Source organism: Sceloporus undulatus, chromosome 11 (genome assembly GCF_019175285.1).
Source record: "Sceloporus undulatus isolate JIND9_A2432 ecotype Alabama chromosome 11, SceUnd_v1.1, whole genome shotgun sequence".
NCBI classification, from domain to species: Eukaryota; Metazoa; Chordata; class Lepidosauria; order Squamata; family Phrynosomatidae; genus Sceloporus; species Sceloporus undulatus.
Genome location: NC_056532.1, coordinates 2,399,083 through 2,425,122, shown reverse-complemented (window position 1 = coordinate 2,425,122; position 26,040 = coordinate 2,399,083). Strand labels below are relative to the sequence as shown.

At 46.7% G+C, this 26,040-nt stretch overlaps 2 protein-coding genes across 3 annotated transcripts in view; both read right to left on the bottom strand.

Annotated features, from left to right (window-relative positions):
- Nucleotides 1-26,040, bottom strand: part of UBE2G1 (ubiquitin conjugating enzyme E2 G1) — a 554,317-nt gene that overhangs the window by 198,575 nt on the left and 329,702 nt on the right. The gene's annotated exons all lie outside the window — the stretch shown is intronic.
- LOC121917146 (sarcoplasmic/endoplasmic reticulum calcium ATPase 3) overlaps nucleotides 1-26,040 on the bottom strand; it is a 78,024-nt gene that overhangs the window by 37,492 nt on the left and 14,492 nt on the right. The window contains exons 2-8 of the mRNA XM_042442872.1: nucleotides 10,213-10,230; nucleotides 9,913-9,995; nucleotides 5,640-5,744; nucleotides 5,083-5,221; nucleotides 4,112-4,192; nucleotides 3,590-3,675; nucleotides 2,101-2,565 (exon numbers count right to left, since the gene is read on the bottom strand). Coding sequence (XP_042298806.1) covers nucleotides 2,101-2,565; nucleotides 3,590-3,675; nucleotides 4,112-4,192; nucleotides 5,083-5,221; nucleotides 5,640-5,744; nucleotides 9,913-9,995; nucleotides 10,213-10,230 — 977 coding nt within the window. The remainder of the gene's footprint in view (nucleotides 1-2,100; nucleotides 2,566-3,589; nucleotides 3,676-4,111; nucleotides 4,193-5,082; nucleotides 5,222-5,639; nucleotides 5,745-9,912; nucleotides 9,996-10,212; nucleotides 10,231-26,040) is intronic.

Here is a 26,040-nt window from a genome sequence, read left to right as displayed (position 1 = left end):
CTATCTATCTATCTATCTATCTATCTATCTATCTATCCATTCATCCAAGTAGTGGATGGTTGAATCCATGGATAAGGAATCTGTGGATACGGAGGGCCGACTATATCATGCTTAATGACTCAACCATGGCCTTCCCCTTGCAACATCACCAGGGTCCAATCTCTGTGGCATTGCGAAGAACCGTCCCCAGGTTTTAGCACTGAACTCTCAGGGTTGTGCATAATCCTGACCCGGCAACCCTTCTCAACCATGAAGTTCATTAGGTGGCTCTGGGCCCACACTCTTCAGAGTCCCGATTTAGCAGGCAGAATCCAGATTAATCCTTTGCTGTCCCACTTTTGTAGCTGCTTTTCAAATGACCCAGGCTGCATCTGCAAAAATAAACTACAAACCCCAGAAATCCATAGCATCGAGCCACGGCAGTGAAAGTGGTGTCAAACAGCATTATTTCTGCACTGCAGATGCAACCCCAGTTTTCTCTCTTCCGTCTGTTTTCCCCCTTTTGTCCCCAGGATACTTCAAATGCAAACTGAATTCAAGTTGCAAAAGTAGTTAAAACTCCATTAACTCACCAAGGGATGACGAATAGAAGGGATACAGTTTTGCCCTTCCCAGTAGACTCAGGCAAAAGCAAACTGCTGCACCCTCTCCTAGTTTGCCTGTTCTTCCTTATTATTAATCTTTGCCATCTTGATCATACATTGATGTTGTTTGGTGACACATATCTGCATTTCATCTTTGAAATGTTGGAGGGCATGCCTCTGAAGAAACTTGCCAAGAAAACCCCATGAAAGGTTTGCCTTAGGGTCGCCGTAAGTCAGAAACGACTTGAAGGCACACAACAACAACAGCAAACCGCAGACCATGGACTAGTTAGTACAGCCGAACCTACCTTGCAGAGGCGTTGCGAGAACAGAAAAGCCATTTCTTTAGCACTAAAGGGATGAAACAAAAGTGGAACATTGGGGTGCAACGGGGGAGAAAATGTGTATTGATTTAGAGCTGGAAAAAGTTGCTTTCTTGGATGCAAACTCCAAGAAGTCGTCCAAATACACAGCCGGTAGGTAGCTATTTGCTTCTTTCAGATCAGCTTTATGGATTTAGGCTTAGCTTCAGCAGGGGATGAAGGTAATCCCCCTGTGGAAGGCAACAGCACATGACCGCAATGCAGGAACACAAAGTGGTGTGTGTTTTCTGAATCTCTGCTAGCCTGGCGTTGGGGATGTGGAGCACCATCTCCAAAGATATTCAGCCACCATGCACGCCTTTCCAAACGACGCTTCTAGCTCTCATGCACTAACAAGGTGTGCTTCAGAGCACACAAACCACAGATGTACCTTGTCAAAACTAGCAACACAGGGGTGGGCAAACTTCGACAAACCCGCTCGCCATAGCAAGAATGACGTTTTCCTCTGGCGAGCAGAACTACGACACCGGAAAGACTTCCTCCATGCTTCCCTTCTCCCTTCCAACAAAGGGAAATGCTTGGGCTTGTATAGGGAAGGAGTTGGTCCCTTTCTGATCCCCTTCTTACTACTACTGCTGCTGGAAAATGTGCAGCAAATGGAAGCAGAAATCATATAAGTCATAGAGCAGTGGTGGCGAACCTATGGCACGCGTGCCAGATGTGGCACTCAGAGCCTTTTCTGTGGGCACGCATGATGTCACCCCAGCACAGAGTTTGCCAGAGTTCATTACTAGAAAGCCAGAGGGACGTGGCACTTTGCAATAAGTAAGTGGGGTTCGTGTTGCAGTTTGGGCACTCGGTCTGCAAAAGGTTCACCATCACTGTCATAGAGCTTCCCAAATGAGGTGGAATAATTGTATGCTCAAATCAGCATCTTCAAAAATACAAAACAACAATTCAAGCTAATGCCCCAAATGGCCGCCCGTAACACAGTGTTTCCCATGTCAGCAGGACAGTGAATCCATTTTGGGTTTCAGCTTCTTTAAGAACGCTATCCAAGGCACTGGACCTACTTTATGGCTATGGTTCAGCAGTGTGGATATCTCATTTAAAGTAAAACCTGGACTGGATTCACTGACCCACTGACATGGGCATGACCAGTGTTTGGCACACACAAGGGACCCAGGACTCACCCTACAGACAGACATCTGGTTGGTTGTCAGCGTGCCAGTCTTGTCGGAGCAAATGACCGAAGTGCAGCCCAGGGTTTCCACCGAGGGGAGGCTCCTCACAATGGCGTTCTTCTTGGCCATCCGGCGGGTGCCCAGCGCCAGGCAAGTGGTGATGACCGCCGGGAGCCCCTCGGGGATCGCAGCCACCGCCAAGGCCACCGCAATCTTGAAGTAGTAGATGGCGCCCCGGAACCAAGAGCCTCCGTGAACCGGGTCGCTGAAGTGGCTGATGTTGATGACCCAGACGGCGATGCAGACCAAGGAGATGACCTTCGAGAGCTGCTGGCTGAACTCGTCCAGCTTCTGCTGCAAGGGGGTCTTCTCGGGCTCAGTGGCCACCATCTGGTTCCTGATCTTCCCGATTTCTGTGTAGACCCCCGTGGCAATGACCACCCCAACGGCCTTGCCAGCAGCAATGTTGGTGCCCTGGGGAAAAACAAGAGAATGGTGGTTTTTCATGTTGTTGCTTGCTCAGCGGTGGGGTAATCAGAGCTTGGGAAAGTCACCACAGCTCCCAGAACCATGAGTTGTTCCGGGAGACGTGATCCAAAGCTGTGTTGGCCATTTAGCAAATTCAAACCAAATCCAAACAAACTACTTGGCAGTCAGTCCGCTCTACAAATAGGATCCATGTACAGTTCTTTTCTCTTAGGACCTGCAGCAGACAAGACTTCCCTCCCAGCGTTCAGGAGAAAGGGACAGCAAACATGTTAGGCAATGGGTTGCATGCAAATGCTGGAAGGGTTTTTGCCCCCTTTAATTTCAGGCCAATGGACAACAAATGAAAGGAATAATTTAAATGTGGATTCAAGTCAAGGGTTTGTGGCTAGTAAAGGATCATTTTAATTTTAGATGGAATTTTCCATTTAATGTTCAATGGAATTTTCCATTGCAGCATTCTCTGAAGATCCCAGCCACAGCCGCTGGCGAAACGTCAGGAATAAACTCTTCCAGGACATGTCCTCGTACCCCGAAAAGCCCACAAAAAACCGATGGATGCCGGCTGTGAAAGCCTTAGACTTTCCATAATTTTAAGCCTTTGTCTTGTTCAGAGTTATATAAGTATATTGCAAGCCAAGTCATTTTATCAAAGATAACCTGCTCAGAAAAAATACGGCTGAGTACATAATAAAATAAAGTACAGCATTTCTACATTTCAGTCTTCTGCTCAGGAGGCATTTCAAACTGCCCTCCATTTTGAGCATGACGAAGAAGCATGTATTTAGATTTGTTAGTGTTTTGAACTATTATTTGGCCACATCCTACGTTTTCCTTGTCCTCATTTGCAGTCGTGGCATCCGAATCTACCACGAACCCACTCTGCCATTTCAGGTCCTTCCCAGACGATTCATGTGATGCTGTGCTCATTGGTTCCTGGAATGCATGCAGGTTGGAAAAAAGGAATGGGCTTATCTAAATCCCTTCTCCTGGCAAGCCTGAGAATACTTACAGAAAAAAGCATGTTCTTCTTATCTTGGTTGACAGCCCTGGGATCTGGAATGGGGTCGGTGTGTTTAATGACGGAGACGGATTCGCCTACAAGGAAAAAAAGCAGGCAGGAGTTTCCATCGCAGGAGAAAGGAGGGCAGAACTAGAAGGAAGGAAGGAAGGAAGGAAGGAAGGAAGGAAGGAAGGAAGGAAATAAAGGTTCTATCCCTGAGTAGATCTTGGAAAGACCCTTTAAAGCTAGCAAAACCCTGGAGTGGATTCGCTGCCTCACTGACATGGAACCTGGAGTGGATTCACTGCCTCACTGACATGGAAGCCACCACCAGCTGCCCATACTTTGCCCTCTCCTGGCAAAACCAGCTATGGCGAACACACAACATCTTCAATCTTCATGGTTCCCACCCCGCAGCCTGTGAAAATTAATGCCATTAGGGGAAAACAATACTTCCCAAGGGCTTTGCCTCTTTTCTTAGAGGTCCCCAGGTTGCTCCACCACTTGCACATTTAACCCGTTTACACTCACCAGTAAGGATGGACTGGTCGACCCGTAATGTCGTGGACTTAATCTCAATGATCCGAATGTCGGCGGGCACCTTGTCACCGACTGCAAGAGAGAAAGGACGACAAAGGCGGTTTGGGGGTTACAAAATGTTGCGTCTGAAATCCAGCATGGGTTGAAGAGAGATTCACATCACCGTGGCAAGACCTCTCACTTCCCTTACTGTTCAGTATTTTGTGAGTTTTAATGTAACTAAGAGGCTAAGTAGTGTAGTGCAGTGGAACCCGACTTGGAGAGCCAGGTTCGAGTCTCTATGAGACTCCATCTCTATGATTCTAGGTCTGGAAGGGTTAAAGGACCAAGATTGTTGATCAGCCGGCATGAATATGAGGAACGGCTTAGGGAGCGGGGTATGTTTAACCTGGGAAGAGAAAATTAAGAGAGGACATGATAGCCCTGTTTAAATATTTGGAGGGATGTCATATTGAGGACGGAGCAAGCTTGATTTCTGCTGCTCCAGAGAATAGGACCTGGAGCAATAGATGCAAACTACAGGAAAAGAGATTCCACCTCAACATTAGGAAGAACTCCCTGATGGTAAGAGCTATTGAACCACGGAAGACACCGTCTTGGAGAGTGGTGGAGTCTCCTTCTTTGGAGGTTTTTAAAGAGAGGTTGGATGGCCATATGTTGGGAGTGCCTTGTCCTATATTCCTGCATGGAAGAATGGGGTTGGACTGCATGGCCCTTGGGGTCCCTTCCAATTCTAAGATTCTACCATTCTGTTGTACATTGGCCTTATTAAAACACTTTGGAACTGTCTTGGTCTCAAATGGGCAATTAAGAGCTATTAGCTTTGCAAAAGACCAGATCCTGATGGAGATGGAAACGGCTAGAACTGGATTTTGGGGCGCCTATGCCTCCAGGGTTACCACTTCACCCCTTTTTCTTAGACAACACCATCATCAACCATGTCTACCTGCGGAAAGACCTACCTGCCACCTCCACGATGTCTCCTGGGACGATGTCTCGAGCTCGGATACGTTGGACTCCACTTCGGTCTGCTCTGATCACCTTCCCCATTTCGGGTTCATATTCCTTTAAAGCTTCAATTGCACTTTCGGCATTCCTCTCCTGCAGAAAAGGGGTTGATTTTTAATATACAGAAGGGAAGGGAATCTTGGTTTCTTCATCTGTGTATTGGATCCCTCAATGGGCTGTGGATTTCTGGTAGTGATCCTTTCCATACAAGCCTCTCCCCAGTTTTAAGATCAGTCAGTGAGAAGTCTTTTCATCCAAACTACATATAAGGTTGATGCCTATAAGAATGCCTTTTCTCTGGTAACCACAAAACACTGGAACATCATTTATAATGGTGTAAAATGAAACCTGTGTAGCTACCCTGGAGTTACTGGAGCACTGCACCATGCTGCCTATTGCCCAATAAGTGGCACAACCATACTACCCACTTTTGGCACCATTTGCTGGTCCAATGCCCTACCCACCCTTAAGGTTGCTGGCCATAGTAGCCCCACAAATGCCCTCCTCCTACCTGCCAGACCCCCACCACCGCATTGGCAATGAGGATCATGATGATGACCACAGGCTCCACAAACGCCGTGGTGGTTTCTTCGCCTTCCTCAAACCAGGCAAGGATCTGCGGATGAGAAGAGAGATGAAAAAGAGAGGCAGGGAGGATGTCAAATCCCTGCAACTCTTCCCCAAAAAGAAGCCAACAATCACTCTGCTCCAGAGCAACACTATTTCATGAAAGGTGCTTCTCGGAGGGGCAACATTCGGTATGCCCTGGCAAGCTGTATGAAACCTGGCTCAACCCAGAATTTGGAAATGTTATTGTTTTGGGTTGCAACTCCCAGAATCCCGCAACCAGCTTGGTCCCATTCCTAGTGACAATGCCCAACCTGAAGCACACATAAGCCTCACTAGTTTAGCCCACTGCAATAACTTGCTCAGTGTATACCTGCCAACTGACTCAAATTTAGGCAAAGGACAGTCCTTATTAAACCTTTACTGTCCCATTTCTGTAGCTGTGTGTAAAATGTCCCAGTTTCTCCCTCTTCCTCCCACTTTCGTCCTTTGTCTTACTTCCATTGCTGCAAACTGAGTTTAAAGTGCAAAAGCAGTTGGCACCCCTTTATCTCAGCTGCAGGGAAAGCAGACGAAGAAGTAAAGCCTTGCCCTTCTCGGTCGGCTCAGGCAAAAGCAAACTGCTGCACCGTCTCCTAGCTTGTGTTTTCTTCCGCATTAACAACTTTTGCCATCTTGACCAAAGTCTGCATGGCCACATGTGTCCTAGTTTTCATCTGTAAAATGTCAGAGGGTATGAAATTAGGAATGTAAATCCTCAGTTAGTTCTCCCTCCCAGGCAAAGATGAGTAAAATAAATACTCATCTTTGCATGGGAGAGAATATATGTTACACAAACACCTTCAAAATCTTCAAAAATAGGCTGGACAGCTCTCTGCTGGAGATACACAGTTTAGCAGGAGATCCTTCCATTTTATATAAGGGATGCTATATGCCATTGTATTTAAAGATGCTTGCACATCCATGGATTTTGGACCGCATGGGGGGCCCTGGATCCAAACCCCAGTGGATACCAAGGGCTCACTAGAATAGAACCTTTCTACTTCTGGAATTCAGTCCCTTGCATGGTGTCCAATGCCGTCCTTACAATTCAAGAAAGATACTATTGTTGTTGTTGTTGTTGTTGCTCTTGTGCGCCTTCAAGTCATTTCCAACTTATGGCGACCCTAAGGCAAACCTCTCATGATGTTTTCTCAGCAAGATTTGTTCCGAAGACATTTGCCATTGCCTTCCTCTGAGGCTGAGAGGGTGCGACTTGCCCAAGTGGGTTTCATAGCTGAGCTAGGAATCGAACCCTGGCCTGTAGAGCAGTGATTCCCACACTTTGGTCCTCCAGATGTTTGAGACTTTGACGATCAGAAGCCCCAGCCAGCTTGGCCAAGAGTCAGGACTTCTGGGAGCTGAAGTCCAAAACATCTAGGATGAAAGTTTGGGAATGACGGCTCTAGAGTCATAGTCCAACATTCAATCTACTAGGCCACGCTCGCTCTCTAAAAAGATACCTGGATGCCATAAAACCCATGGGACTGGTCTAATCTCCACCATCATGGGCAGAAGTTTGAATCACTCTCTCCTCATTTGCACAGTCAGTTGGGTGAGAAATTAATCTGCCTTTGGGCTTTTAGGTGGAGAAAGCACGGAAGAACATCAAGCTGGACAGCCGCACCCATCATCCACCTGACCACACAAATGCCAGTCTTGTGCGCCCAGAAGGAAGGAGGCCAACCCTTCAGAGGAAAAGGAGAAACAAGGCCAACCAGCTTTCTATCCCAAGAGGCCCACAGATCACTCTTAAAAAAAGAGGTCCCCCTCCCATGTTGACCTTCAGGGAAGGCCATGTCCGCTAATGGGCTTTGGCGCAAACAAAGCGACACAACCCAGCCCTCTCGCAAAACCGTGCGCGGCAATTAGGACGGGCGCCAGTTTCCTTGCAAGGTGTTTTGGTGGGGCAGGGCACTGCCCAAGACATCAGCCACCTGCCACGGGCGGAGCTGGCATGAACACCTTTTGGCGAGGGTTGCCAAAAACGCCAATGTTTTCCGTTCTTTCCCAGCACTTTCGGGGACAAGGGCTAAAGAACGCATCTGCACTAGATCATTATATCACTTTGATACTCTTATTCTACGATTAGGAAGACGTTCCTGATGATGATAAGGGCTATTTCAAAGTAGGATCAGCCGCCTCGGAGGGCGGTGGGTCCCATTTCTTTGGAGGTCTTTAAGCAGAGTTTGCATGTCTACCTTTCCGAACTTCTTTCATAGTGGTTACTTGTAACTCAATCAAAGCAACCAGGAGTTCGGGGACTGAGCAATACTGCTAGACACTTATGAACCAAGAATAGCAGATGTTTACTGTAGTATGACTGGGGCATCTAAAAATGATCATACAGGCCTGTTCCAGACTGCCAAAATAAAGCTGCTTCAGGTCTCTTTGGAGGCATGCTATTTAAATGATGCATGGGTCCTAAGAGTCCGGAGGTTGCGCCAAAGCCACACTCCATTCCTAAGCACCGGAGTGCAGCTTTTGGTGCAGCTTCCGGATACTTAAGATGCATGCATCATTTAAATAGCATACCTCCAAAGAGACTCGAAGCAGCTTTATTTTGGCAGTCTGTAACAGGCCACAGTCATTGAAAAGTAGAACACATCACCAAAAGGCCAAAACTGATTCCTATATGTATGTAGAGAGATCTTGTAGCACCTTTGAGTTTAAGTGAAATAAAGAAGTCGGCAGATGAGCTTTCCTAGACTTAAGTCTACTTCCTCAGATGCTGCTAACTTCTTTCTTTCCATTAAGTCTCAAAGGTGCTACAAGATCTCTCTGAGTACTGCTTCTACAGACTAACACAGCTACATCCTTCAATTCTACCAGTAAAGAAGTATTGTTCAGTCCCTTGACCTTCATAGTTGCTCTGATCCAATTTCTTAGTTTAGAGACTTGCGGTATGTAGTAGGGTACACTCCTTTCCCCCTACTTTGAAACTGGCAGGAGGCTATACTAGATGTCCCTTGAAGCCGCTACTGCTATTACTGTACTACCATCACAATCATCATCTGTCATTTTTGTCCTCCTTTTCCCTTCCCTTCTTCGCTCTAGTTTTCTTTGGGACTATTCCGCAGGTAGCAGCGAAAGACCCGATTTCCCCTTTTGGCATGGAAAGCCAACGCGGACGTGCACAAAGCAACCGAACAGGTTCACGTTGCGTTAATGCTACATTTGGAAAAGGGCACATCTGGGGAGGGGGGGAAAAAACAAGACGGCTTTTGTGCAAGTGCAATTGGGTTCCCACCAAGCTGGTGGCACTCTCGGTATTTTCATTTTTATCCGATTAAGTAATTGATGTTAATAAGGAAACAAAGTGGAGAGAGGAGGAAAAAGGCAACCCATCGGGGTTTTGACTCCAAGGGTTATAATTCTGCCGACAGCGAGGGGGAGACGCCTTAAGGTCAATTGAGAACGGCATTGTTTCAGATTCCGTTTCACGGGGAGAATTTCCAGCAAGAAAACATATTGCCATAAATAACCATCTTGGCGCTGACATTTCTGAGCGCATACCCTTGAATGCAAACACCCATGACTCCAGATTTTCTGTAGGCTCCATTAGAGCAACACAGGCCTGTTCCAGACTGCCAAAATAAAGCTGCTTCGGGTCTCTTTGGAGGCATGCTATTTAAATGATGCCTGGGTCCTAAGAGTCCGGAGGTTGCGCCAAAGCCACACTCCATTCCTAAGCACTGGAGGGCAGCTTTGGTGCAGCTTCTGGATTCTTAGGATGCATGCATCATTTAAACAGCATACCTCCAAAGAGACCCCAAGCAGCTTTATTTTGGCAGTCTGGAACAGGCCACAACGTACACAATTCCAGTTGTGCTATAGATAGACACAAATGCCATGTCGGATCCGGTTGAAGGCCCATCTAGACGGATGTCTGTACCTTTTCAAGACATCTGGTCACGGATCACCTGTTATATCCCTGAGATTACTGAATCTTTGCCTAACCACCTTTGAAGAAGGTTCAAAAAAGTGTGTTTGGTTCAAAATTATAGTCATATTTGGGCATCCTGAAGTTGGCAACAACTGGCTGAGAAGTCAAGGGAGGATCTGCAATCGCAAGGTGTGCCAACGTGTTCAGATAACCTTTCTTGTTGAGGCAACAAGGATTTGAACCCACGCGACACATTGTACAAACAATGCTCTTGGCGCACGGATATACTTACAAATGAAACGAACGCAGCCAGGAGGAGGATGCGCACTAAGAGATCTTCAAACTGCTCCAAGATGAGTTCCAGAAGTGACTTCCCTACGAATGAGAATAAAGGCAGGAAGGAGAATAATCCAATATATTAGATACAGGACTATAGTTGCAATTTTGCATAGCAGTACCTCTCTTTGAGCTCAGTGGACTTAGGCCTGGTCTATGTGAGCAACAAGAAAAGGCGCAACCTATTTCTCCCATGGCTTTGAAAAGTTACTTTTGGGGGTTATGTCTTGGAAAGCTGGATAATAGAGTTACTTACCTTCTTCAGCCGGAAGTTCTACAGGTTTCCGGTGGAAAATCCAAAAGGAGCAGCAATGGAGGAAGAGGAGAGGGAGGAAGAAAAACAGAGAGTCATTACCGATTTGCAAACACATACATGCACATAATCTCTCACAATTTCAGCTCCTTCTGATTCTACCGATATCATTATTGTTGTCGTTGTTACTACTACTACTATTTGTCATCCTTTTCACAGTTTGTGACTCAAAGTGTGCCACATTCAGACATCACATAGAATCATAGAGTTGGAAGAGACCCCAAGGGCCATCCAGTCCAACCCCATTCTGCCATGCAGGAAATCCAAATCAAAGCATCCCCGACAGATGGCCATCCAGTCTCCGTTTGAAGACCTCCAAGGAAGGAGACTCCATTACACAAACACATGGCAACCATGAAGCGGAAGACATACCCACCAATTGTCCCTGACTGGCAAGGAGAGTCTCAGTTAATCCTCTGCCATCCCACTTTTCGGATGCTTTTCAAATGTCCCGGTTTCTCTTTCCTCCTCCCACATTCTCACTTTGTCCTCAGATTATTTCAGTTGCTGCAAACTGGGTTCAAAGTGAAAAAGGAGCTTGCACTTGACCAACTCAGTGCAGGATCTTGCCCTCCTCAGTTGCTGTTGTGCGCCTTCATGTACGTTCCAACTTATGGCGACTCTGTTGACACTGTTTCTGGAGAGCCAGCATGGTTTCAGTGTTGGACTAGGACTCCAGAGACCAGGGTTTGAATCCCACGTTGGCCGTGAAACCCACTGGGTGACCCACTTTGGGCAAAGTCACACTCTCTCAGCCTCAGGGGAAGGCAATGGCCAAGCTCCTCTGAACAAAACTTGTCAAGAAAACGCCAGGGTAGGTTTGCCTTCGGGTTGCCATAAGTCGGAAACGACTTGAAGGCACGCAACATCAAATGAGAGGATGGGGCAAGGAGATGGAAACCATGGGGCAGCATAAGCTTTGGCCATCCCATCTGCAGTGGCCTTTGCAACAGTTTTCCTTTGACTTTTGCATGCAAGTTGATATGGAGCAAGTGCGCCTGGAGGGGTCCCTGGCAATTTTAGCTGTGTGCCTCCCCCAATGTTTATTTTTTCTTCTGCTTGTGACCTTTCCTGAAGACAATAAACCATTCATTCAACTACCTTTAAGAGAATTCAGGATATCCTGTTCATGATCCCACGAATGCACACAGTTCCGTTTAAGGAGACACTTGCTGATAGGTTCCCATCAATATATATATAGGCCTGTTCCAGACTGCCAAAATAAAGCTGCTTTGGGTCTCTTTGGAGGTATGCTGTTTAAATGATGCATGGGTCCTAAGAGTCCGGAGGTCGCGCCAAAGCCACACTCCATTCCTAAGCACTGGAGGGCAGCTTTGGTGCAGCTTCCGGATTCTTAGGACCCAAGCATCATTTAAACAGCATACCTCCAAAGAGACCCAAAGCAGCTTTATTTTGGCAGTCTGGAACAGGCCATAGACAAGTTTATAAATTCTGGGATGCCCTCTTTTCGGAAAGAAATAATATCACTTAACCACCATCTTCCAAAGACCCCAAAACAGATCCTCCTGGGTTTCTATATCAATGCAAAAGCATTAGCTATTTCTTAGTAGCTGCCAGATTGGTCATTGCTTGCTTTTGCAGAGATCTTTAGGGGATCCCTGGAACATATTCGACGCATGGTTGCAAACGTCGGACAGTGAAGAAAGCTGACCGGAAGAAAATCAACTCATTTGAAATGTGGTGCCGGAGAAGAGTTTTACCAATACCATGGACTGCTAAAAAGACAAATAAATGGGCTCAAGAGCAAATCGAGCCTGAATTTTCCTTAGAAGCCAAGATAACTAAACTAAGGCTGTTGTACTTTGGCCATATCATGAGAAGACATAACCCACTGAAAATAATGCTAGGGAAGGTAGGAAGCGGTAGGAAAAGAGGACGACTTCATTACAGATGGATGGAGTCAATCCTGGATCTGCAAGAGCGGATGCTTTTGAATGACTTGGAGACCTCTCACTCATAGAGTGCCATAAGTCAAAGTCAACCTGATATCACTTAACAACAACAAATTCCAAATGTTGCTCATCTGATATGATTTGCTGTATCAGCTATCTGGTCTTTGCTCTCACATTTGTTAAAGAAGACAGGTAAAAGTCACTTAAGAAGTTAAAATCACACGTGTTTTCAGTCCAAGGTTTGATGAATCCATCCAAAGATGCTGGGCCTATTTTTCAGGGGAGAAGAAGGTAAAAACGGATACCTGATATAGCAAATTGTATCAAATCATCTCCAGTTGCGCTGGAGGACCTAGAGGTTCCCAGACCGAACGCATGACTCAAATCCACGAATACTCAAATACGCAAAAGTCAAAGCCGTAAAAGTGGAGGGACGACTGTAGACTGTATCTGCTGGAACCCTGGATTTCATTGGCTTTTCACATGTGTGATTCTGGGACTTATAATTCAAAACAAGGCGTTCTTCCAAGCTCTGGAAAAGCAGGAAAATGTAAGAGCAAATAGACATTTTGAAAGCTTTTCTTTCAAAACAAAACAAAGCAAAAAGCCACCAATGACTTCTTCAGATTAAGACGGAAAGAGAAGAGAATTCCAGACGGAAACACGGCCAAGGAGTATGGGCCAAACGGAGCGGATTCCTCTCCCAACGGGGACTTCTTTAAAAGCAGCCCACCAATATGGCATGCGACGAACTGAATCGTATTTCGGAAAGGCAGAGGGGAACCAAAATTCGGTCGCTGCTCATTTCTATCCCTCAGAGCTGATCAGTATTCAGTGAATGGATTTGCATTTCGTTGCAGGCTCCCAAATGACTCACACAACTGCAGACAACACTAGAAGGAGAGGAGCAGGGATGAGTAACTTTCGGAGAAGAGAGGAAAGGCACACACACTGCAATTTCACTTTCGGCAGGTTAAAGCAAGGGAGCAACCTTGAGCAGGGATGGGAAAACACACCAAAACACATACGGAAACCCTGTAGACTTTGAAAGCACAAACCTATATATTGACATGGCCAGGAAGTCCCACTGGGTTCAGTGCAGACACAGGGCAATTTAGATGCCATGCAGTTCACTCCCTAGAAAGTATTTTAAGGCCCTATTCCCACTAGCTTATAAAGCGGATCAAGACTCGGATTATGGGGGCATCGTTCCCATTTGAGCATGCATTCAATCCCCACTGCGCTGATTTTGTTCCCATTGGAATGCAGATCTGACCCTCATGTAATCGATTTTTCCAGGGAAAGCCTGAATCGAACCTGGGTTAATTTGACGGTACTTTTTCAGAGGTTTTTCCTGCACCACTAGGGTTGCCATATCCCACCTGGGGGCGGGACTTTCCCGGTTTGGGGCGGGTCTGCATGGTCCTGCCCCAGTTTGGCCCCGCCCCCGGGATTCCCTCCCCCCCAGCGAGGCCCTGGAGGTGGCTCCGTGATCGCGGAATCCTCCAAGGCCTCGTCAGGGCCTGGGAGGAGGAGGAGGCCGCTTGCCACCGCGGTGATGGCTGCGATGACGGACGGCCCCCGCGCCCCTTCCCGGCCTGAGAGGAGGCCGAGGCTTCCTCCCAAGCCGGGAAGGAGGACAAGGTTTTAAAATGTAGGACCTTTTTTTTAAAATTCCCTGGCCAGGAAATTTTTTAAAAAGGGCCTACATTTTTAAACCTTGTCCTACATTTTTCCTGGTTTGGAGGTCCTCAGGTATGGCAACCCTATGCTCCACCTGAGTCTGACCCGAGGCAAATGAATGGGAACAACATGGGTGTCCAATTCGGGAACTTGGGGATGGGAGGAGCAGTGCTCAAGGGGCTGGCCTGGTTGCTGTCACCCGCTTGTTCGATTAGGACTTGGGGGGGAAATTTGAGCCCGAATCGCAACAATATACATCACTGTATATGGGGCCTAAGACTGTATTATGGGGCCTAAGACTGTATTATAATGTCAGCCTCCCTGCGGAAGTGCCTGAAAACATCCCCAAACATCCCAAGCATGCAACAGAACGTGAGAAGTTTTGCTCATGGAAAGATGTACAGAACAAGAAAAATATACAGTGGAGCTCTTAGTATCCGCTGGGTTTTGGTTCCAGGTCCCCCCTATGAATACTAAAATCCATGGATGCTCAAGTCCCACTAAATACAACGGCACAGTAAAATGGTGTATCTTATACAAAATGGCAACCCCCCCCCCCCGGATCAGGTTCGGCACCTTGGAGAACTCCGTTAAAAGCAACAAAAACCTGGAGTGGATCCACAAATGTATCAACAGTGGTGCCACAAACCGCCACATGAACTGTGACATGGAAGGACTAGAACCAATAGCTGGAAAAGACAAGATCTAAACATTAGAAAACATTTCCTAAGCAGACAAGATCGGTAAAGCTTACAGCTCTCCATCTCAGGTGATGCATAACCAGAAATTGGACTCAGTATCTTGAGATAGTATCTTTGAGACTAACTGAAAGGAAGAAGTTGGCAGCATGAGCTTTCCTAGACTCCAGTCTACTTCCTCAGATGCATATAGATTGCTATTCAGAAGGTGCATTTTGTGTTACTCTTGCAAGGAGTTGGGGATGAGACTAGATAAGGATTATAGATTTTTGTGGGTTTTTCAGGCTATGTAGCCATGTTCTAGAAAGAGTTTATTCCTGACGTTTCACTAGCGTCTGTGGCTGACATCTTCAAAAAATGCTGGCATGAAAGAGCGCATGGAAGAAAGCATCTCTCTTCCATGGCAGCATTCTCTGAAGATGATGGCAAAACATCAGGAATAAACTCTTCTAGAACATGGCCAGATCGCCCGAAAAACCCACAAAGAACTATGGATGCCGGCCATGAAAGCTTTCGACTTCACATTAGATAAGGACTCTTCCAACTCTTTAAGTCAAGGATGGAGAACTGCCATTGTATCTGTTCTATAAAGCCAGGCCAGGTTAATAAGACAAAAATGAATTTGACTTTTGGACTTTACGGCCAAGATCAGGCAGGTACAGGTTAAACCTTCCAGGGATTAAATTTCTCCGAGATTGATTTGGAAAAGAAATAAAATAAACCACATCACCGGGGGAACTGGAAGTCCAACTCCAGTCGCTGTTTGACTAGCGCTGACATTTCAGCGCCTGCCAAGTCAAACAAACATCCCTTTTTCTTTCAGGAAGGGAAATCCTCGGCCCGGCATCCCTTGCAACTTAGCAAACGCAAGGCAGGCAGGTGACAGAGAGGTGGATAAAACCAGGCAGGGATGTCCGTCCTGAAAAAGGAGAGCAAAAATATCAGCCTCCGAGGGCACCAAGGGTGCACCGGCCTGCGCTGGGCAAATTACGTCAAGTGGAAAATATTCACATGGCGCACTATATCTACCTTTCCAAATTTGAAATGTTAGTCACGGGGAGGGGGGAAAGACACACCTTGGCCACCCCAGAAATTCAACTGAATCATCCGCCGCCGCCCTCCGTGCGCCGCACACAATGCAAATTTCCCCACGCTTATCTTCCCAACCATAGGGACCAGAAGTTTACGGTCTGTTTGTGTCACGACACACCTGGCACCACGGCTCAAATTTGCAAAGCAGAGGAGCGCCTAGGGAAAGCAGTGAGGCGTTTAATCCTTCCTTCTCTGCTGCTTTCCCTCCTGGAACTTACTTGTTGGTTTTATTTTCTCACTCGGCACAGCAATGTACAGCGGGCCCTTGGTATCCGCTGGGGTTAGGATCCCCCGTGGATAACAAAATCGGTGGATGCTCAAGTCCCACTAGGACACAGTCAAATGGTACCTCTTAAATAAAATGGCCATATCCAGGTTTACGTATTGTAATTGATATATTTGGGGGAATATTTTCAAGCCGCGGATGCTTGAATCTGTGGATAAAAAATTCATGCGCCAACTGTAGATTTTCGTGGGTCTTTTGGGCTACAAGGCCATGTTCTGGAAGAGTTTATTCCTGACGTTTCACCAGAATAAACTCTTCTAGAACACGACTCATAATCCCACGAAAAACTATGAATGCCGTCCGTGAAAGTCTTCCACTTCATGAAAGCCATTTTGTTGGCGCACTGGACTATGAGTCTGGAGTTGTCGTTCTTGTTGTGTGCCCTCAGGTTGTTTCTAACTTTTCTTGGCAAGTTCCTTCGGAAGGGGTTTGCCACTGCCATCCTTTGAGGGCAAGATGACTCTGGAGGCCAGGGTTCGAATCTCCACTCGGCCATGGAAACCCACTGGATGATCTTGGGCAAATCACATGCTCTCAGCCTCAGAGGATGGCAATGGCAAACGCCTTCTGAAGAAGCATGCCAAGAAAATGCCATGGTAAGCTTGCCATAGGCTCTCCCTAACTCAGAAACGACTTGAAGACACACAACAACAAAGTATGTTATGGGAGCCACATGCATCGCACATGGCTGATCTTCCAAGGGGTAACCATCTCTCCTAAAACCTTCCAGAAATAATAATTCATCTCAACTACTTAACATCCGAACCGGATGTGCTTTGAATATTGGGCAACAACTCTAGAGACCAGTGCTTGAACCCCGTTTGGCCATGAAAACTCACTGGGAGACCTTGACCAAGTCACACTCTCTCAGCCTCAGAGGACGGCAAAAGCAAACCCCCTATGAAGAAACCTGGCTAAGAAAACAGCAGGATCGGGTCGTCTCTATGTTGCCATAGATCAGAAACAGCTTGAAGGCACCCAACAACTAAACATCAGTTTGTGATCCCTTAAAAGTCTGCACCAGAATGTGCATCCATTTTAAAATATTTCCCTTCGCTTCCCTTAATATATTGATTGCTTCTTCCTAAATCTATGATGGTTTGCATTCAGATCTGCATTTTTGTGTGAACCTTCCCATACTGTGCAAATCTGCTTTTTGCTGCAGGTAAAGATGGGGATGGAATGGCTTTTCCACCACCTGTTTCTTTCCTTAACACATATTCTCTTACCTCTCTTTGTAACCTTCAAAACATCAACCCGTAACTGAAGAAGACAATCTGTCAAGGAGAGGGGAAAGACAAAGAACAGCCCTCATCGGTCAAGACCATTTTGGGACACGGCGACGCTTTCGGAAAAATAAACTGTTATTCTAATCTGCTTCATTTCATCCCCTGCCTTGGGTGCAAGGAGTGCATCATGCGCTGAAAAGAAGACAGGTCTCTGTCTTGTGTCGGCTGAAGTTGACAGCCTCAAACAATATTCTCCGTTCCCAAGTTTCTTCCTATGAATTTTCTGCACTCGTTTCCGGGCAGCTATTTATCGGACTTTCTTTTGCGAAGTTACACAAGCGAAAAAGGGAAATATCCCGGGGTGAACTCCGTGCAAAGCTGGAGAAAAGATACAGGATGCTACCTTTTCTTTGGACGAAACATTGAGACATGACATTTGGTACCGACGGAAGCCTTAAAAATTAATACAGGGAGATCTTGATATTTGCTGAGGTTTGGTTCCAAGACCCCTTGGATGCCAAAATTTCTGTGGTCAACATCTGGCAGAAGCTAACCAAAGAGTCACAATGGAAGACCTAGAGCAGTGATGGTGAACCTTTTCGAGGCCGAGTGCCCAAAGTAAACCCAAAACTCACTTACTTATTGCAAAGTGCCATGTCCCTCTGGCTTTCTAGTAACAAATTCTGTGCTTGGGTGACGGCACATGTGCCCAAAGAGATGTCTCTGAGTGCCACCTCTGGCATGCGTGCCATAGGTTCACCATCACTGACCTAGAGATTCCTAGATTCTCTGGGCATTTGTCGGCCCTCCAGCATGAGTCTATGGCGGCAGAGAACAAACTTGTCTCTTTCTCTCTGTGGCAGTCTTTTACACCAGTGCACCCCCCAAACTTTGGTCCTCCAGGTGTTTCGAACTTCAACTCCCAGAAGCCCCAGCCAGCTTGGCCAATGGTCAGGAATTCTGGGAGATGAAATCCAAAACATCTGGAGAACCAAAGTTGGGAACCTCTGCTTTCGACATTTGAAGAGCATGATCCTGTCACCGCCTCAGCAAAACAAACTGCTTCTTTAAATACGAAGGCGCAAATCGATCGTGGCCATAGATCCCCTCGAAGCATAAAAGCAACCAATTTTTAAAAATGATATTTTGGGTGGGATCAGAGAAAGCAAAGGCCAGGCCTTGCCAGCGACTCTGTTTCTCTCCATTGAGCATTTGTCTTTCAGTGTTTGACCTCCTCCCTTCTGCTACGTTTTTCCCCTCTGGTCTCCTTTGTTGGTTTGCACACTCCTCCGCCCATCGAAGGCCACCTGGCGTGAACTTTTGTTGCTTCCACGACGCAAAAGTGACGTGGCTCAACCGAAGCCAGGATTTCCCAGGTCCTCTTTGGTAGTGAGGCAGCCCTGTTTGGCTTGGCAGGGCAAAAGGAGCAACGGCGAATGAGAACATACCCTCCAACATTGTGCGGATGAAAACCAGGACATGTGCAGCCAAGCAATGTCAGAATCCATCCACAATTGCAGCATCGAGCCACAGATGCATGGGGCGGAGAATGTGGCCATGCAACATCAGAGTCTGGCCAACATGGCACACACAAGCTAGGAGATGCTGCAGCAGTTTGCTTTTGCCTTAGCGGACAGGGAAGAGGAGATTCCGTCTCTCCTCTCTCTCTCTCCTTCTCAGTTTAGCATTCAAAGACATAGCCATGTTAGTCTGCAGAATCAGTATGCAGAGAGACCTTGCATCCCCTTTGAGACTAACCAAAGAAAGAAGTTGGCAGCATGAGCTTTCCTAGACTTAAGTCTACTCCCTCAGATGCATTTAGTGGAGTCCATCTCAGAAAGCAGACTTTAGTTTAGGAACGCTCATGCTGCCAACCTCTTTCAGTTAATCTCAGGGATGCTACAAGATCTCTCTACATACTGCTCAGTTTAGTTGAGGGCAAACTAATTCCTGCCTCAAGCCTTGCAGAGAGGCAGGTAAGAAATTAATAGTAGTAGTAGTAATAGTAGTAGTAATAAATGTCTTACCCGACTCTCTTTAAGCGAAACCCTGTAAGTCAGTTTGCAGCAACTGAGTAAGATAAGGGCAACAACAACAGCAAGAACAGCAAGAACCATTATTATTTGCCCATAGCATACTTCAGTTGCTGCAAACTAGATCCAATGTGCAGAACAACAACAACAACAACATAATTTAATTATTATGCACATCAATTTTAGCAGACAGCAGAGGACTAATCCAGACATGCTAAGGGACCTTCTATATTACAGGTGGTTGAAATGGAGCTTGCAGGCATTGCAGGCTCTCAAAACAGCCCTCTTAATGTCACAAAAATGTTATGGAGAGGAGTATGACCCCTGGGGTCCTGGAAAGGCAATGGGGACCCCAACCCCTGGCATTAGCCCACCCTTGCGCCACATGCTGTACTGCCAGTTTGAAAGCGACCGGAGGCCTACTAGCAAAAGCTGCGACCTTAGACAACCGCAACGGTCAATCCGGAAACAGATACTCGGGGCAACGGTATCAAACACTCCCAAGTTACTCACAGGAAACCACAACACTTCCCCTGCTATCAGGCTGGTGCCTTGTAAGAGAGGTCTCCCTCGCAAGGTATTTTCCATCTCCACCCATCTAGATACACACAAATGTACACACACAGAGAGAGAGAAAGGGCTTTTTGTTTTGTGCCAGTTTTGTTTTGGCTTGCTCGAGTTCGTCCCGGGCAGCTTTTGGCACCAAGAAACGATGGTTTGCTTTCCGCACCGCCACATCGGCCCGATAAGATCTAGCTAACTAGTTGCTCTGCTGGCCGCTTGTTTTGCAAACAAGTGCTGAGAACAGAGCTCTTGCAAGAGAAGAGGGCCTCCGACTGATAGAGGTTCGTGGCTTTCCGGAATCCTTTGGTAACCACCACCAAGTGCATAAAAATTACTCTGACCCATTTGTTTAAAGAAACAAACAGTACATGCTGAGCTAGACAAACCGGGGGAGAGAATCAAACTGCCAACCTAAAGGCTTCCCAACTAATAGTGTTGTGGTACGTTTGAGGTTCAACACCCAGCATGATGGTCCCAAGGAAAGGATTAAAAATTGCAGGTGGTTGTGTTCCTTTGCATCAATGAACCTACTCTAGCATCGTAGAGGAGGAAGAGACCACAAGGGCCATCCAGTCCAACCCAATTCTGCCATGCAGGAATTCTCAATCCAAGCATCCCCAACACATGGCCATCCAGCCTCTGTTTAAAGATCTACAAAGAAGGAGACTCCACCACTCTCCAAGACAGTGTCTTCCGTGGTTCAATCGCTCTTACCATCAGGGAGTTCTTCCTAATGTTGAGGTGGAATCTCTTTTCCTGGAGCTTGCATCCATTGCTCCAGGTCCTCTTCTCTGGAGCAGCAGAAAACAAGCTTGCTCCCTCCTCAATATGACACCCCTTCAAATGCTTAAACAGGGGTATCATATCACCTCTTAACTGTCTTTTCTCCAGGCTAAACATCCCCAACTCCCTAAGTTTCTCCTCATAGGGCATGGTTTCCTGACCCTTCACCATTTTGGTCACCCTCCTCCAGTGGTTTTGCTCTCCACTAACAACAGGAGCATAATGTCCAGATTGAGGACTCCGTTCTGCTTTGGTCAGACCTCACTTTGCGGTCCAGTTCTGGGCACCAAAATCCAAGAACCACAGAATCATAAAGTTTGAAGAGACCCCAAGGGCCATCCAGTCATCTACCATTAAAGGACCCCTGACAGATGGCCATCTCACCTTTGTTCCAAGGCCTCCAAAGAAGGAGACCCCATCGCCCTCCAAGGATAGAAGAAGGATGTCAACAAGGTGGACCATGACCTGAGAAGGGGGACCAAAATGATCAAAGGTTTGGAAACGAAGACTTATGAGGAACAACGTAGGGAGATGGCTATGTTTAGCTTGGAGAAAACTGAGAGGTGACATGTTAATACTCTGAAGGGATGTCATGTAGAAGATGGAGCCAACTTCTTTCCTCCTGCTCCAGAGATCAGATCATGAACCAATGGCTTCCAATTAGAAGAAAAGCTTCCACCGAGACACTCTTATTGTGTGCCTACAAGTCGTTTCTGACTTATGGCGACCCTAAGGTGACCCAATTGCGCAGTTTTCCGGGGCTGAGAGGGTGTCACTCACTCATGGTCACCCAGTAAGTTTCCATGGCTTGAGCATGGAATCGAACCCCGGTCTCTGGAGACGTCTACTCCAACCACTACGCCACAATGGCTCTTCATCAAAACATTGGGAACAACTTCCTTGAAGCTACAAAACATCAACATATGTATTGACTTATGTACTTACCTATTAAGTACATAAGTAGCAATTGTTTGATCAAGAAAACTGCTATCAATTTCCTCTGGAAAACGTATTGTTTAATTTATCCAGAACATTTATACAAATGCCGCACGTTGCACAGATTTCTCAAAAGGGATCGGTTTTACACACGGAACAAAATCACGAAGGAAATCGCAGTCACGAAATCTGCAGCTCCGTTTTTGTACGACTAAAACCCCATCAATGGGAGTTACTTCTGAATACAAAGACATAGGGATAATTATAGAAGAGATAAGATAGAATATAAAAAGTATAGATATAGCAACTGCCATCGCAATCAGAAAATATGTCTGTTACTACAGATTTCTTCCGCCGATAAGTTACTATAGAGTTCCCCTGCCGACACGCGGATCAAGTACAAAATGTCTAGAGATAATCTACCATAGATTTACCAAATGCATCTGAGGATGTAGACTTTAGTCTATGCAAGATCATGCTGCCAACTTCTTTGTTTAGTGAGTCTCAAAGGTGCTGCAAGATCTCTCTACATACTGATTCTGCAGCCTAACATGGCTATGTCTTTGAATTCTGCCTTATATTTATTGTTAGTGATATGCTTCCTAAAACTTGTTATTCTTTTTGGAGCTGACAAAGGCAGGGATGCATCCTCTTAAGTCAACACTGGGTTTTATCCATTTTATTACACTCCTGCGCTCCTTCCGCAATAAAAGAGACGATGAAATGACACATTTTTCTGAGCCTGCCAGTCCATTTCGAACTCGCGGCGGTCGCCAGGAACTAGACGCAAAGGGCAAATATTGAGGTTTAAGAATCTATGTGCTTAGCACTTCGCCTTCGCTTACTTTGGGCTGCGTGAGTCAGGGCGGTGTATTTATCCATTGCAATTCGATCCCGCTGTTCATCTTGCAAGCTCCAGGTGGCATTCACAGAGTGCCCAGGCGGCTTCCCATCCCGAGGAGAGTCAAAACCTGGCACCGTCTTGGGATCGCGTTGGCATGGTCCTATAACTCGGTTTCCGTCCTTGCAACTTTTTGGAAGGGGCTGTGCAACTCTTCCAGGGCCCTGATCCACACAGTCCTCAGGCCAACCCAGGCTTCAGGGCATGTCATAATGAAAAACAGTCTCTGAAGATACCCGCCAGGAATAAATTTATCGAGAACATGGACACATAGCCCGAAAAATCCACCAAAATCTATGAAAGCCTTTGACCACTACACAGTCAATAGGTTTGTTGATCACATGGAAATATGAAGCAGGATGGAGCGATAAAACCCAAGGCAAAGGCAAAGTTTGCTCTCGGCTCTTAGTTGGTCAAAGGAGTCCTTCACCACAGATATGTCCACCAGGAGCCCCACAGAATCATAGAGTTTGAAGAGACCCCTAAGGACCATCCAGTCCAACCCCATTCTGCCATGCAGGAAATCCAAATCAAAGCATCCCCGATAGATGGCCAATAGAAATGATAAATTAGTTGTTGTTGGGTGTCTTTGAGACGTTTCTGACTTATAGCGACTCTAAGGCGAACCCTCTCATGGGCTTTTCTTTGCCAGATTTGCTCAGAGGAAGTCTGTCATTGCCTTCCCTTGAGGCTGAGAGAGTGTGACTTGCCCAAAGTCACCCAGTGGGTTTCATGACTGAGGTGGGAATTGAACCCTGGTCTCCAGAGTCATAGTCCGACACTCCAACCACCACGCCACACTGTATTTGGGGCCAATACACACACACACATATATATACACATGCACACAGCAGGAAGGCAGCCCTCCAAATTCTTCTGCGGGGCTAATGCAGCCCCATGCCCTTCCACTGTTACCTAAACCTAGTATAAAAGGATGCTCCATTGTAAGATCTGCCCTCATACCAACCACCTGAAGTAGAGAAACAACTTCATAGTAACTAATGCTTGTATGAGTTGGCCTAGACGGAGACTGAATCCGAAGGTGGCGGCGATGGTGAGAAATTAGTCAGCGGTGATTCAAACGCATCCCAAGCGAAAGGGGCAATGACAAATCCGACTTCAAGGATTTCCATTTTTCCCCCTGCAAGGAGGTGGCAAGGCCTCTCTCTTGGAGACCGAGTAAGAGCACCATCGTCCCCCGAAACGCAGCCCACCTTGGATTGCACAGAAGCACCCCAGTGTGGTCTCCATGGCATCCAAGATGAATCATGATGGAGCAAGGTTCAAGGCGAGGACTGGGAGAGGAATCCAGTCGCAATGGCAGGATCAACATATTCGCTTCAACCTACATTTTCCAGTTTGCTACAGATGCACTGAGAGGGAGAGGGGAGCATTTCAAACATGCCCAAAACACAAGTTTCCAAAGTTTACTGCGCAGGCACAGATATAACCCATCTGTGTGATTCGCAGAGACCACGAAGAAGAAACAACATCCCATGTTTCAGAGATGACAACTGGGACACATGTGGGACCAAGCGGGATGAGAATGCGGTCCACATGGCAAAAGTTATGGAGGAAGAAGAATGCACACGTTATTTGTATATTTTATTTATGGTGTTTATACCCCGCTTTTCAGCCCTAAAGGCCCTCAGAGAGGCTTTACAGATAGTTATTCAGATGGCTAGGAGAGGCTGCAACAGTTTTACCCTCGAAGTATCCCCTGGTCATATCAAAATCCATCATTCCGGCCCTTGACTTGTACATGAGTTTGATTTCTATATCGCCATTTGCAGTCTGCGAACTCAGGGGAAAGGAAAGGGAGCGGAGTCTTGCCCTTCGCAGGAGGCTCAGGCAAAAGCAAACTGCTGCACCCTCTCCGAGCTTTTCCTTCTCGGCCACTTTCTCAGGTTGCATGGCCACATGGTTTTCATCTGTGAAATATGTCGGTGGGTATGTGTCTACAAAGACCTGTGTACGAAAGAGATGAAGGAAAGGAGGGCAGGCGTATCTTTGCAGTGCATTTCGGGAACCGGAAGGAGCCTCGCTCTTTTGATAACCACTTTCAAATCAGCCAGCAAAGCTGATAGTCTTTCCTGGCCCAGTTTTGTACCTCCCTCCTCCGCCTCTCGTTCTTCCGCCCGTTCTTCTGCGCTTCCTCCTCCCTGCATCGTTTTTCCATTTTGCAAGCCCTCGGGGTGGACAAAAAGGGCCAAAAGGAGGAAAATATGGCCAGCCGGCGGTGGCGTCGAGGGAACCACAAATGGAAACGCCACACACGAAGCGGTGCCATTCTTTTAAGTGTCTCTCCAACTTGGAGAGTCCTTCCCAAGTTGCAAAGACTGACCTGAAACTTAAGGGTCCACTTCAGGCAGCATTATTCGAGGGACTACATTTCGAATTGGTAAAGAACCCAATGCGCACACACCAGACTCTTGCAAGGTGGCCAGGTATCACAACCACAAAGGAGGACAAAATGCTGGAAACACGGATATAAACATAAACGCATGCTTCTTGGTGATGCTCAAAACGGAGGACGTTTTGGGAATGCCTCCTGGACAGAAAGCTGAAATGGAGGGCATGTCCTGGAAAAGGAGGACATCTGGTCACCGGGGACTCTTGGCACAACTGGGCCTGAGATGCCAAAGAAACACACACACACAACACAAACATACAGAGAGATTTTCCTGACCGTAACCATATATGTGAATGGAGTCCTTCAGCAGAGACAGAAAGAATATTCACAGATATTTCTTCCCAGGTTGAAAAATTAATAACTCTCTCCTTCTGGATAATGCAAAAGAAAGCACAAAGTCTTCAAGAGACTGAGGGATACCGGGAGTTTAATTTGCATCGAAACATCGCCATTGCTAACCATGCAAAACCGATAATATATTTGCTATCTGCATATGGTTTTTCTTTCCAGGAAGGAAAGGCCGGGTGGAGAGGCAGAAGGGGAAAAACTCTCTCTGTAATCTTTCAATACCCTTCCTCCTGCCCCTGGTAACCAAACCAAAAGCTGTTTGCATCATGGAGCTTAGCAACGTAAACCCACAACGTTGCGGAAGGGCACAACTGCCCCTTTGTTTGCTCCTGGTTTGTGCTCTTGCACCAGAATGCGCATGGCAACATCCCACCGATTCACAGCTGACACCGAATGTGCAATGGCGAAACAGGCCTTTGGCTTCCGCAACCACAGCTCTACCGCCATCTTTGAGTCATAGTGTTGGAAGAGACCACAGGAGCCACCCAGTCCATCCCCAAACTGCCATGCAGGAACTCTCAATCAAAGCATCCCCATTGACAGATGGCCATCCAGCCTCTCTTTAAAGACCTCCAAAGGAGGAGACTCTGAGACTGCATCTTCCACTGTTGGACGGCTCTTACTGTCAATACGTTGCTCCTAATGTTGAGGTGGAATCTCTTTCCCTGTTGCTTCCATCCATTGTTCTATTCTCTGGAGCATCAGAAAACAAACTTGCTCCATCCATTATAAAACCATAGGTAGAGACCCACAAGGGCCATCCAGCAAGAACTGGCTTATTCATAATATTCCTGCACTACTTTTCAAGTAGTCTCCTGAATCCACAAAGTAGATAGATAGATAGATAGATAGATAGATAGATAGATAGATAGATAGATAGATAGATAGAATT